This window comes from Spinacia oleracea, chromosome 5, assembly GCF_020520425.1.
Source record: "Spinacia oleracea cultivar Varoflay chromosome 5, BTI_SOV_V1, whole genome shotgun sequence".
Classification (NCBI taxonomy): Eukaryota; Viridiplantae; Streptophyta; class Magnoliopsida; order Caryophyllales; family Amaranthaceae; genus Spinacia; species Spinacia oleracea.
In genome coordinates, this window is record NC_079491.1 from 5,528,767 (window position 1) to 5,543,479 (window position 14,713).

General features: G+C 33.6%; 2 protein-coding genes across 2 annotated transcripts; both read left to right on the top strand.

Moving 5' to 3' along the window:
* Window positions 1-10,316: 10,316 nt before the first annotated feature.
* LOC110797294 (putative lipid-transfer protein DIR1) lies at window positions 10,317-10,619 on the top strand. The gene has a single exon (XM_022002390.1). It carries the CDS (start codon window positions 10,317-10,319, stop codon window positions 10,617-10,619), a length of 303 nt encoding a protein of 100 aa, XP_021858082.1.
* A 3,150-nt stretch (window positions 10,620-13,769) lies between these two features.
* On the top strand, window positions 13,770-14,069 carry LOC110797295 (putative lipid-transfer protein DIR1). The gene has a single exon (XM_022002392.1). It carries the CDS (start codon window positions 13,770-13,772, stop codon window positions 14,067-14,069), a length of 300 nt encoding a protein of 99 aa, XP_021858084.1.
* The last annotated feature ends 644 nt before the right edge of the window (window positions 14,070-14,713 follow it).

The window sequence follows — 14,713 nt, forward strand, 5'->3', positions numbered from 1 at the left end:
GAAGATTTTAAAAGAGAGTCTTTTTTTGTAGAACAATATTTCATTCGATTTTTAAATTGCATTACTTGAACTTTTGCACTATTCACACACTCGTCTTTTACCCATTTAATGATGTTTAGACATTCAAGTGGTATATTGTTAGGTTTGTCTCGTTATATTACTAGACTTGGTATTGGTCGGATCAGGCTTTGACAAAAAATGACCCGCTTTGACCAAAGCATCGGTTCGCCTTTTGGGCCCTTTTTATGTCTACCCAAATCTATTACTATATACTAAATGAGACACCAGGAATGACACGTGTCATTTCCTGGTGAAAAATTTTCCCGCCAAAAACTCTTTCCTAAAAAAACATATTTATTTTATTCTTTTTTTATTTTCTCTCCTTTTGTATAAATGTTTGTATATGGAAAAAAATATAGGATTATGGAATATGCCATTATTAAAAGTTTGATAAAATTTTAGTCAAATTGTCATGTCAATAATAGAAAATATTCTTACTCGATATTTTGGTCAAATTAGCATATTAAATATATCAAATATTTTAGTCAGATCATCATATTAAACATATAAAATATATAATACATAATATGTTAAAATATGATAAAATGAGTACATTCGAGATTATTAATTACGCAATAGATTTAAGGGATAAATAGTTCAATTAAATTTTTTATAAAAAAGATGGTCAATAATAATTTTTAAATATCCGTGCGTGCACGGGATCTAATCTAGTTTATAACTAAACTTCAGTTTTAAGTGGTCCAGATCCCAAAGAACTTGCCCAGATGCGGGTTTTTTGGGTCAGGGCGCGGAGTTGGACTAACTTTGATCAAGTCATATATGCCTATATGCCATCAAGCATCTCTTATGCCTTCGTATGGTATGGATAAGACCCTTTTATTGTCTCTCCCTGGATAATGTGGCCTTCAAAAATGTCCTAGTTAATTAAAAGGTTGATTTTTTTGAATTTGAATTTGTTATGCCTCTTCTTTGCTTTTCTTTTGCGTCGTTTTCCTTCCAGCAAGTTTGAAACTAGAATTTGATTTCCATCACTCCAAATAAGCTTTCCCAACTTAATTATTTAGTTGGGCTTTTGGGTAAGCCTTATAACACTTCTCCACTTCCATATTTTTCATTCTTATCGTTTTATTACTCTTGTTTTATGACTAATACTATGTAATTAATTATTTATTGTTTTCAGAAATAAAATAATATTTTTAAATGTTGAAATAAAAAAGCTACTAGCTTGATTTAAAATGGAATTTAATAATATTTCATGCAAATCGATTTAAGAAAATTATAAAACATTATTTAGAAAACATTGGTTTTGAAGTATTTATTGTTTTAATACTAATTCGATAATTTAATCTTTAAAAGAAATCGGACCCGGAGCTCAGAAGGAACGAACTAAGGAAAAATCTTAGCAAATTGCGGAATTGAGGTAACAGCTATTGCTAGTACCCGCAATCCCTTCTAAATGAGTTTATGTACAATGATATTATGATTGATGTTTTATGAGGTGTTTGATGATTTGCGGGATTAAAATTATGATTTGATTGAAATGTTTTATGATCGATAATTCATTTTCATGAAAAGTATTGATTTATGAAATATTATTCTTGAAAGAATGATTTTATGAAATGATGAGATTTTATTACTTTTACTAAAGTACCCTGAATGGTTGAGATTTTTTCGTGATTATTATTCTATTAAAAGAGATGTAAACATGATAAATGAAAGTGTAAGAATTGGTCAAGTTTCCCTGATATGGAGCCTAGGCTCACCCCTGATATGAAAAGATGGCTTCCCCTGATATGGAGCCCAGGCTCCCCCTGATATGAAGCACTGACTTCCCCTGATATGGAGCCCAGGCTCCCCCTGTTATGAAGCATTGACTTCCCCTGATATGGAGCCCAAACTCTCCCTATTATGAAGCACTGAATTCCCCTGTTCGTAGGAGACGTCCTACTACGTTTTCCTGTAAAGTCCTGACGACCAGAATAATATTGTTAAAAGGATAAAAAGGTTATGAAATAATGTTTCTAAAGTGTTGTTTTATTAAACGTCTTACTATAATCTATTTTCCCTGTTTTATCAACTAAAATGAGTGAAATGATGTTACGATACTAGAGTAGTTCGTTGCTGAGTTTTCGACTCACCTTTTTGTTTGCGTTTTAGGTACGGCTGGGGACGATGGAAACGAGTAGTGACGAAAATTTCATTTTAGCAATTTTCACCTAGTTAATGCTTAAGTTATAATAGTGCAAGTAAATACTTTTTGGGTAATTATGTAAGGTACTTTGCTAAGAAAATAAAAGAAAATTATACTTATGTGGAGATTTAAGGATTGATATACGATGTTCTCCTTGTGATTCCCAAGAGGGAGTTACGGCAGTAATGTCCCCACCGAATTAGGTAAAATCCGCTATTTAATTACTTGCAGAGGTCGGGGCGTTACAGTTATGGAGTTGGAATCAAGAATGATATCAAGGTAGTATGAGTTTGGAACTTGATTTTTAATACCATGTGTTTGGTTCGATTTGTGGATGCGTTTTTTTCTTTTGTTTGATACCTAGAGTAAATGTATGGGCCATACCCACCCCCGACCCCCCCTAGGTTTATAAACTCCATACCTTGGGGGTTTGAGGTATGGGTTTAAAACTTTAAAAATTTCATCTAAATAAATGATACCAATTAAGGTATTAATGTATGGGTTTAAAACTTTAAAAATTTCATCTAAATAAATGATACCAATTAAGGTATTAATGTATTATTAGTGAATGTCAACTCGCTTAGTTGGATGAAGTAGTAAGAATGTATAATACGTATGAAAAAAGTTGATACATTAAAAATCAATTAAATAATCAATTTAGCTAACAAATCATCCAATTGTTGAAAAACAGCATAAAATCATAGATACATAATAAATTTATTTTATGCCATATATAACAAGATTTATTTCTTTAGCTAAATTTTATGAAATCATATCTAAAATGACATGGATATTATCCAATGATGAGTATACCAACTCCAATCAAACAACAAATCTAAAATTACCAAAAGGAGCAAAAACTATAGAATATAAATAGACCTTAAACATAACCCATTTGCCAAACACAAACACAAGTTCTTCTACAAAACCTAACACACACACACACACACAAAAACAAGTAATTAGCATAATAATGGGGAAGAATATTGTAAACTTAATGGTTGTAATTAGCATAATAATGGTAGTTAGTGGGCTAATGCAAGAAGCCCATGGTCAACCCGGTACGGTGTGTGGCATAACCATAACTTCATTGCTACCTTGCCTGACATCAGTGAGGCAACCCAACCCGACCCCGCCGAGCCCGGACTGTTGTGGTGTCCTTAAACCAATCTCACAAGATACTGAGAAATGTCTTTGTTCTTATGCTGATTCCCCTCTTTTGCGTAAGTATGGCATTGATAAGGACCTTTTCTTGGCGCTTCCTGCAAAATGTGGCCTCCCAGATTGTCCTAAGTAATACTTAAGTTCTTTTGTAATTGTATAATTTTGACTTTGGAGTAATAAATAAATTTTTTGTTTCATGAGTTTTAGTTTGAGTTATCATTGTTTCATTGAATTTTTGTTATTTAAATGCATATTTACACTACAAGAAAGTGTACCATTCACGATGAAAAATCTCGTCGCTAAACGTCAATAGTGGTGGTATTTACTGTCTCAGATCCGTCATAAAAGGGGGTCGTCGTTGATGGAAAATCCCGTCTTTAGCCAATCGTAAAACACATTTGCGACGTTTGTTCCCGTCTTTATTTGGTTGTTAGCCCCGTCGCAAAAGGCTTTTGCGACGGAATTTTAGACCCGTCGTTATTGGGTTGTCAATGTCATTAATGGTACAAATTTCTTATAGTGTTAGGTGTTGTTTGGTCGACATCATCTGAATACAAGGGTTTCGAGATTAGAAAAAAAATACCATGATGTTGATTAATGATTATTGACTAGGACTGTCAAAAACTTACCCGGTCCGATCGACATCTGACAAAAATCGAAGTGGAGCTGCAAAAAAAATTTGCACAGTCAAATCATATGGGCACAATGAATTCGCATAAAACATTACCAGATTATAAACCAAACTGATTAGACCTGATTATAACAGAGCTCTTTTAGCCATATGGCCAATTCTAAAGAGGGCCAAGCCCAAAGATTAGAGCAAAATAGTAAATTAGTGAACTACTTAAAATACTAATTTAACTTTGCCTTTATAAAATGGGCTAGATCCAGTTAACTCATAATTTGGGCTGGTTTAAGCGAGTGGTGGATAATCCGGCCCAATGACCGTATGTAATGTGAAGTATTGGCCTTAACATAGACTTGCCAAACCATGTGTTCATACACACTTTTTCTACACCCTCTAAAATGCAACTGATAATAAAACCATAATTTACGTAAAAGTTTCATGATTTATTTCTTTGTGAAAACTAACTACTACCCTAAAACAAAACCTTTTACGCAACAAATTCAAAATCAGCCAACTAAAGGCAACACATGTAACGTGTGAGGATCTATATATAAATAGACTATTAATACAACCCAAGAAATATATCATCTTCGTTACAAAACACACTACGATCCCTTCATATTACGAATTTACGAGTACTTTAAAAGAAGAAGAAGAAATGGAGATTATAGGAAAGAAGATGGTGAGATTAATGGTTGTGATTAGCATAATAATGGTAATTGGAGTGTCAATAAAAGGGATTAACGGGCAGATGGATATATGTGGAAAACCGGCAATTAGTTTTATGCCATGTTTGCCGGCGTTGAAGGGACCAAATCCACAATTACCAAATAAACCATGTTGTGACATTATTAAGAGTTGTGATGAGAATTGTCTTTGTACTTTTGGTCGTAGTTCCCCTCTTTTGCCTAGTTATGGCATTGATAAGGCTCTTTTCTTAGCTATCTTTGGCAAATGTGGCCTCCCGAGTTGTCCTTAAGGGTTAAGATCTTGTATCGATAAATGTCGAGAATAACGTGGTTATCTTAATTGTTTGTCTAAAATGTGGTGATATCAATAATAATATACAGTCTCGTTTTATGTTTAGTCCTTGAACTTTTATTTTTAATCATGTTTTTGCTAACATTATCTTTCTCAATCAAATCAAGATTATGGCTACTTTGAATTTCATAGTTACTTAAAATTCAATCATATGATATACAAGTACTTAGTAATATCATATTGAAAGCTATATATGTATGGAAGAAATAGTAAGAATCATTTTCTACAAGAAAAAGAACATCCATGATAAATTTTCACGGGCTTATACAAGCCCGCACAGTCTTACATATTGGCCCAACACAGTTAATGTTCATGAGACTTATGGTAATCATTGCTCCCTCCATTTCACAAAACGTTTTCTGTTTTTTGTTGGGCGTTTCTAAAAATGTTTCATATTTCTATTTTTAGCCATACATTTTTCTGAAATTTGTGCCAAAAGAACAATAAAAATAAATATTTTTTCCAGCCCAACTATCACCACATCCACTTTATTTTGGTACTTTTTCATTAAACAATCATTTAATTTTTTACATTCCCTATAAAAATACATAACGGTAAAGATGAATGTGGGCCGGGTGGGGTTTCGGGCTGAGACCACATGTTGTGGGCCTAAATGGACCCGACCCACGCCAAGCCCACTCTGCATTATTTCGGCCGAAAAGTTCAAAACAAGGCGCAGGCGCAAGGACCGTCGTGCCTAAGCCTAATTTTATTAAATTTAGCATGTTTTTTGTGTCAAATTGATTATTTTGCCGGCTAACCGCTATCCGCTTTTAATTGACTGTTATCAATTGCTCAACAAACAATAGCTAAAAGCTAACCGCTCCAAACCGCTCCAAATAGTTTTGCTGAATAAGTCCTTTGAGAAATTTACTGTCAAAGTCAAGTCTCAAGCCAAAGCCTTAAAAGTTTGAACGTTACGTCGTTACCCCATAGAAAACGGAATGAAGATTATGTAAGGAAAGAAATCAATAACTTTTCACAATTGCATTTCTGTGTGATTTGTTTCCTTTTAGAAATTCTGTCTGAACTTAAAAAAATGAAAGGAACCAAATACAAATTGAATGTGTGATTACAAATTTCAATGGGCAAATAATATAAAATTACCAAATTAGGACTGATTTACGTGTATATAATGCTAGAATGGAACGAACCTAAGGATTTACACATTCCTCATCAAACGTAAAACAAAAAATATCAATTTTTTTAAGTATCGAATTATTTTCAAATCAATACACTTGTGTCAAATAATGGAGGTAATTATGAGAAAGAAGGTAGTAATTATGTTATTAATGATCGTAATTAGCATGGTAATGATGGATGGAGTGTTAACACAAGGCGGTGGCGGTGTACCGAGGGAACTATGTGGTATACCCTTGGGTGAATTGCTCGTGTATTGCATACCAGCATTGCTTAACCCTGACCATCCAAGACCTCCTAGCCAACAGTGTTGCAACGATCTTAAAAAGGGTGATTCTAAGTGTTTATGTGACGCAGCTTCTATTGTGCCAGGTTTTGGTATTGATGTAACTCTTTATTTATCTGTTTTGACTAAATGTGGTCTCCCTAGTTGTACCCCTGTTTGAGATCTTTGTATTTCGGATTATTATACTAATAAATTTTGAAAAACTTTTTTTTTGTGCGCGTCTGATTTAAGTTCATTGCTCTTGTTTGCAATCTCGACTAGTACTAAGAGAGAATCAACATCCATTGCTGTTAGAGAGAGAAAGCTGAAAAGTCACCTTACTCTTGTACGGATTTTAGTATGCATAAATAAAACCAATAGTCCGTACTATGAGATCGAAAAATCGAATGGGAAGCCCTATCCTATTTAGATTGGGCATGGCTCCGACTATTCCAGGAGTAATACATTACATTTTTTGCATACATTGCACGTATAAAAGTTTAGATGTTTAATACTTTGTGCACAATTGGGCGTAAGACGTTGAAGGGTATGAATATCGGCATTTTGTTAGTCAAAATTCTAAACACAAGTATTAAAAGGCCAAAACCTTTGAATTATGAGGTGACATAACATTCGTAAGTCGTAACAATTATGCTTGATTCTCTATTAAGATTAAGTTTTCCCTAGCATTCTTTTCGAATCAAGGCTAGCTAGCTAGGTTTTTGGGTGGTGTGGCACAGTTGGCTAACGCGTAGATCTCATACCTAAGCTTTGTTCATCGAATCAAGGCTAGACTTGCGGTTTTTTATGTGTGAGTTATGAATTTAATTTATGATCAAACAAATTAAATGATTTCCAACATCTACAAGACTACAACCCTTTCATACAATCATATATTACCTATATAGATCTGAATATACTGAATAATGTAGTTATCTTAGTTGATAAAATATCAAATACAATACGGCAGGGTTCATCATCAGGGACCATATGGGCCAACTCTTAAAGGCCTCGACTTCAAATCTCGGCAACTCACAAGTCTACATGGCGGAAGGCCCTCGCTCTCCACAAAGGTATTCAAGAAGCAATTCATCTTCAAATCAAGAACTTACTTATAGAAGGGGACAACCTTTTGGTCATAAATACAGTTAAGGGAATATGGGCAACACCATGGAAACTTGACAACATTATTAAAGATATCAAAGACTTGCTCTCTCATCACTTTGACACCTGTGTCATCTCCCACATCTACAGAGAAGCTAATCAGGCGGCAGACTGGATAGCTAATGTCAGTCATTTGATTCAAAACACTATGTATATTGATCCGGAGACTAACCCCTCTTTATCTTCTATTGTCTCAAACGATTACTTAGGAGTTACCCACGTGCGGCGGGCCTCCTAATGTACTTCTTCTTACTTCTCAAAAAAATAAAAAATAAAAAAATAGAAATATGTCAAAACCTAACTATAAAATAAGTATGATAGAAGATTAATTAGAAAACTAGGATAATTGCGTTATTCTTAATAGAACAAGTATGTAAGTAGAAACCTCCAAAATTGATTCACGAGGTGAAGCTTAAAAGGTGAAGACACCCTGTTTCATTGTACTTTCACTAATCGAAAGACCTAAAACTTGGAAACAGTTCTTTAACCTCAAACAATGATCATGTGCCACACGAATTTCTTACTATAGCAAGTGGGCTTACTACATCCACTATCCACTATAAGCCAACCCCCCGTGAAATTTTCACCCTATTACTATGTGCTATCGGATTGGTTGATCAAATCCACTTCTATTAGAACCTCGACAATGACATATGGTAACAAAGGGAGTAGCTTGTTCAATCAGGTCTCATTTGTGTGTCTGGCTCTGATACCGTATTAAATACGAGTCTGGATTGTATCCGTTATCAAAAGAGAGAGTCAAATTTGTAAGACCATGTTCTACTTTAAAATCGTATGATATGACAATAAGGGAATAATCTATTAGCCTTATTAAGAGAACACATCTTTTTATTTTTATTTTCTTTTTATTAACGTGGGACACTCGCAAGTGATGTTTCATAGGTCACATACCCTCACATATGAAATCCCTTTTTTCAACGTGATACTCTTCAACCTGCTCATGGCTAGATCGATCGGTTTCGGGTCTTACCAATGAGACTTATTACAAGTAAGGAAAAATGGTAAGCGCATCATGACATCTTCACCACTACAACAAAGTCCATAATGGATTTTAATCTCACGCTTCAAAGTCGTGAAGAATGAGATCAAACCTTTTCTTTGTTTGTACAATTGTACTGTATTAGCCTATTTGGTACTCCGTATAATAACTTTTTGATAACATGTAATCGTACTTTGATTCATACTTCCTCCGTCCCTTAATACTCGACCTGTTTTGACTTTTTGCACTATTTACATAATTCACTTTGACCCTATTTTATTTCTAGTATATGAAAACAAATGTTAGTATATATTGTTTTCTTTTTTTTGATGGGAATATTAGTATATATTGTTGGCTTCATCTTAACATATATTTTCTAAATATTAATATTTTTATAAGTTTTTATAATATTTAAATAAAGATATTGGTGGTCAAAGTTGTACATTGACAAGCGTGTCCGGTCAAAACAGGTCGAGTATTAAAGGACGGAGGGAGTATTAATTAGAGTTTTAATAACCTTATAGATGATTAGATTCCTTATACCCACAGTACAATTATTACATTAGTTCTCCTCCACATATATAATTTTACCACTTGCTGCCATCTTTAGGGTTGAATTGTTGATAATAAGTGAAAAGAAAACTTCATATGGACGACATTCACTTTAAGAGTAGACATTCTAGACATAATTACACTCAAAACTAATTAAAATGTTGGTATAACTAAACTAGGGATATGCCATTGTTAAAATTAGTGATCATCGATAGAACTATAGCTAGGAAGATCCCCTTTTTTGGAATTTGGAATGAATGAACTGAACCGGACTGAACTATAATGTTGAAGTGACTGAGCTTAAAAATCCAAAAATATTTAGTTTGCTGTAAATCCAAACAACGTGATTAAGGGGGATAAAATTATCCTAAAGATGATAGATTTGATAACTATCTTATTTCATTTCGAGCTCGGCGAGGCGGCATGCTAGGATGTATTTGCCGATACATTCACACAGGTACGCGCGTCTCGAATAACAGGGTTATGTATATACCACTTTTATTAATCATGTATCATTTTTCTTATTTATGTACCATTTTTATTTTTTGTATATACCAGTTTTCTTACTTATGTACCATGTTTATTTTTTTGAGACTATTTTTGATACCATTGAAAGTTCAATATATTTACAAAAATTGCCATGTAATGTATTTACCAATACATCACAACATGCTGTTTTTATTTCCGCATTTCTAAAGATACTTAGATACATTCTTAAATTTAAACAATTTCCCAAAAATAAACATCTCACAAAAATAACTTTGAATATTCTAAGCTAAGATACATTCTTAAATTTAAACAATTTCCTAAAAATAAACATCTCACAAAAATAACTTGAATATTCTAAGCTCTTTTTATTAAAAAAAAAAAGGTATTTGTATTATGTGTCATACATCCCGATCCTGGCAATAATCAGTCACGGACTCACGGAGAGCCAACTATTGGCTTACCAAATAATTCCACCTTTCGTTATTCTTAGCTACTTTCCACTCCTATATATACCTTCCAACAAACCAAACTTATTCAAACCAAAACCAAATTCCAAATTCCAAATTCCAAATTCCAAATTCCAAATTCCAAATTCCAAACAAGAAACTTAAATCAATAACAACAAACTTATACACACACAATATTAGTTTATTTCAAGATCATGGCAATGAGAAAGGTTGCAGTATTTCTTATAATGATGGTTACAATTTGTGTTACTTGCAATGCTGACTGCAAGTTAAATGTGTCTGACCTGATGACCTGCAAGGCCGCGGTGTCTCTCAGCAATCCAACCAGCCCATCTGCAGCGTGCTGCGCCATTATCAAGGGTCTTAATGCTGATGATATTCAGTGTTTATGTACTTATAAGACTAACCAGGGTGGTATGTTGCGCGCTTTTGGGGTTGATCCTAACCGTTGCACTGAACTTCCTGCTAGCTGTGGTCTTTCTCCAGTCAAGTGTTGAGGGTTACTTTTATTTTAATTGTTGTTGTGTGGGTTAATTAATGTTGTAAACAAGTTAAGCTTTCTTCTTTGATTTGATTTGATTTGGTATGGTTGTTGTTGTTGTTGTTGTTTAGGTTTGTGTTTGTTTCTATGATCTGTGGTGGTGTGTGCCACAGGTTGTTGTTAATTGATGGAGATGTAACTCCCTTTTGTGTTCATTTTATTTGGAGAAAAAGAATCTAATGTCATTTGCAAATGTTTTTCTTTTCAATTTTCTATATTGCAAATTTCAGTAGTAATAATCGTGTAAGTTTCACTATCCAAATTTCAGTACACAAACATTCAGCAGCAAAATGAGTGGCGGATCTTGGCTAACAAATTATGAGGGGCCAAAGGTTGAAACTTCAACATATTACTAAATATAAATGCATCAATCAATATACCACCAACATTTTAAATGTATATTAGCTTGTATAATTAATAATTTCAAAAACTTAACAGGACCTGACCCCGAATGGCCCCGATAGAAGGTCCTCCCCTAATAGCAATAGACCCATCGTTGCTTCAAGTAAGTAAATAAAAAAAATACTTTGTATTTCATAGTATGTGCATCCTCAATATGCAACACAAATTTACAAGTTAATAACTCGGGTTCTTTATTGATCAAGGAAAAGAAACTATAATTTGGAACACAAAAATGTTGTGCAAAACAGGTGAAATCTAACCTAGTTACACAAACATGTCTTCATGAAAACATTAAATCGCGTAAAATTCAGATCATTTGTTCCTGTTAACATCTGGTGTAAAGTGTTACAGAGAAAGCTGCAAGAAAAACTAAAATATTGCTGAGTTTACTTAATTAGGTACATCGCTTTGTTGCATCTTTAACATCCTTTTAATCATCCTTCTCCCCTGAAAAACATCTATCTGCATCAAAGGGTTGATTCCTGAAGACTGCTCTCTGCTTATCAGCAGAGTTTCTTGTGTTCATCAGTGCAAAAGCTGTATTTAGGCACGCAGAACGTGTCACATAGAGTAAATCTTAAGCAGTTTCAAGAAATTACGTGTCCAAATTTATATCAGCTTCTCACTTCATTTAACATTAACATTTTACTTATGTAAGGGTCATTTACAATAAGTCAATAACCACAGACAGACAATATCTGATCGACAATCCCAAACTTATTCACAATCATCTGTAATAACACTAGCAAAACCAACAAGAACAAGTACTCAACATTCAACAATGAAAGTAGACTACCATAAAAATAAGACAAAAACAAAAAAACAATGAAGGCAGATCTTTAAAATATAGATTAAATTACCAAATTACCCTAAGCAGCTTCATATTGTAAATAGTCTGCTAATTAGGCTAGCTATCTGTGTTTAAGTTTGTGAAATAAGTTCTGACTAATAATTGAAGTACCAAGAATAAAAAGTTAAAAACGCGTTCAACTGCTACTTATTTAGTCATTTCCCCTTATATTCTGTATCTTGTATTTCATTGACGCGAGGAAAGGTGCAGTTAAGAAAGCTGAGAAGTGAATCCCAACATATACATATAAGGAACTATAAAAATGTTACAGCATCAATTGTAGAACCTAAAGATGAAACTTATCCTCGTTTCTCAGTCATATTCCAACTGAAACTTGTCTGTTCCACAACGTACCTTGTTCCTGCATTCAAATTTGGTAACTGCATATTAAGTACATTAATAAAGGTAAATTGGAAAATCATTGCATTGTGTGCAGTTCAACCAGACAGTCAAGAATGATTATTGTTTTCTAATATTGTGTATAATATGATCATAAAATGGCAGTATGACACCCATGAAATACTTAAAAACCATCTTAATTGCCAAAGCAAATGATAAGTCTGTGGACAGACTGAGTGACTGACCATACGTCCACATACAACTATACAAAGAAAATTATTCACCACTACAGAACTGCTATTTGAAAGAAATCAATGTTAACCAGTTCATAATTCAGTACTAACAGTACCTGCAGCCTGCAGTTGCCCTGGATGTGATCTGATCTGATCTGATCTGATCCAGAGAGTCGTAGTTTGCATGATAGGCAGCAAGCTTCTTAGAGTACCCTTCATCCCAAATTCCAATATAGCCTTTCCCACTTCTTCCTGAGCTCATTGCATAGTTGCATACACTAAAGCTCCCTTTAGTTGGGTGTAAAATGATTTTCATAGAAAACAATTTACAATGGTAAACACATGCAATTCCAAAATTAGTTTTACGTTGTTTGGTTTCATGTAAGAAAAATGATGAAACGAAAGGAAAATGAAGGGAAAGTAAGCAGGTAGTGAGAGGAATGTACAAGAGGGATAAGGAAGAGGATAAAGGTCGAAAGTTGCGACAACATATAGGCGTCCTGTAGATTATGCGTAATCATTATATTTTTACTATTAAAATATGTAAATAAGGTAGTCGATACAAAGAAGTAAATTAATATTTATTAAATTTATAATAAATTAGAATATTAAGATTTTCGTACCTTTTTGTAACATGTATAATAAGTTATACGAAATATAAATTAAATATTTTAGTTTTCAATTTCGTTCATGTGACATAACTACATAAGCATGTCATGTCATTATTGTGACACGGCTCAAATGTCGCAAGTTGCGACCTTTATCATTTTCAAAACAGTTTTCCCTTCATTTTGAAGGGAAAATAGTTTTCCATCATCGAAGAGTTCGCAATTTTACACATAGGGAAAATATTTTTAAACTCCTTTGCAAACCAAACAATGTAAGAAAATAGAAAATAGAGGGAAATTATTTTTCCATGAAAATGTTTTACGCCTTACCAAATGGAGCCGAAAGAACAGTAATCAATCTGACAATCTCGTCCTATTTTTAGAATTACATTCTTAAATTTAAACAATTTCCTAAAAATAAACATCATACATCCTGATCCTGCCAATTCTTACCCACAGAGTCAAAACTCAAAAGAAGGCCAACTATTGGCATACCATATTATTCTCCTTTTCTCTATTTTTAGCCACTTTACACTCCTATATATATTTGCAAACAAACCAAGTTTAAATCAGATCAAACCAAATTCAAATAAGAATCTCTATCTCTAATAAATAAATAAAAGCAAACACACACACACACAATATTACAAACAATATTAATTTAATTTAAGATAATGGCAATGAGAAAGGTTGCAGTATTTCTTGTAATGATGGTTGCAGTTTGGGGTGCTGCTTCTGGCTGCAAAGTACATTTGATGGACCTGATGTCCTGCAGGTCCGCGGCGTCTGTCAGTGAACCGACTAGCCCATCTGCAGCGTGTTGCACCAAGATTAAGAGTCTAAGTGATGATGATATTAAATGTTTGTGTAAATACAAGTATAGCAAGAGTGGTATGTTGACCCTTTTGAGGGTTGATGCTGATCGCGCCATCCAACTTCCTGCTATCTGTGGCCTTACTCCTGTCAAATGCTAAGGATTCCAGATAATTAATGTTTGTAAACAAATTAAGCTTTCTTCTTTGATTTGGTATGGTTGTTGTTTATGTTTATGTTTATGTGATCTGTGGTGGTGTGTGCCCAGATTGTTATTATTATTATTATTATTATTATTATTATTATTATAGATGTAACTCCCTTTTGTGTCATTTTATGTTTGGAAAAATCTAATGTGATTGCAAAAGTTTGTATTTCATTAATATTACATGGAGCTTCTATGTTGTAAATGTCCGTCTTCTTTTATATGGAGCTTTTAATTACGAGTAATCAACGTGTGTTTCTGATTGCGGTGGGAAATCCTCGTAGTAGAATCAAAACGTGTGTTTCCGATTCCTCACAAAACTCAGTTTGTTCATCGGCCATCTTGCTGAGCTTGCTCCTTTATCCAAAATTTCGTAACGTTAGACATCTCATTGTATCAAATAAGTACACGAATCTTTATTAAAAAAAAAAAAAAATTTAATACGAAGCACAAATTCACAAGTTACTCGGGTTCTTCACCTGACTCAAAAACTCCATACTCAAATCGATCAAGGACAACAAACTGTGACAATTTGGAACATAAAACGTTGTTCAGGCTTGACCTGAGATTGTATTTCCTAAATCCGACTATAACCTGCAC

Bases quoted from the DNA above. Each gene is read 5' to 3' on its own strand.
- LOC110797294 (XM_022002390.1), top strand. From the start codon at position 10,317: ATGGCAATGAGAAAGGTTGCAGTATTTCTTATAATGATGGTTACAATT.
- LOC110797295 (XM_022002392.1), top strand. From the start codon at position 13,770: ATGGCAATGAGAAAGGTTGCAGTATTTCTTGTAATGATGGTTGCAGTT.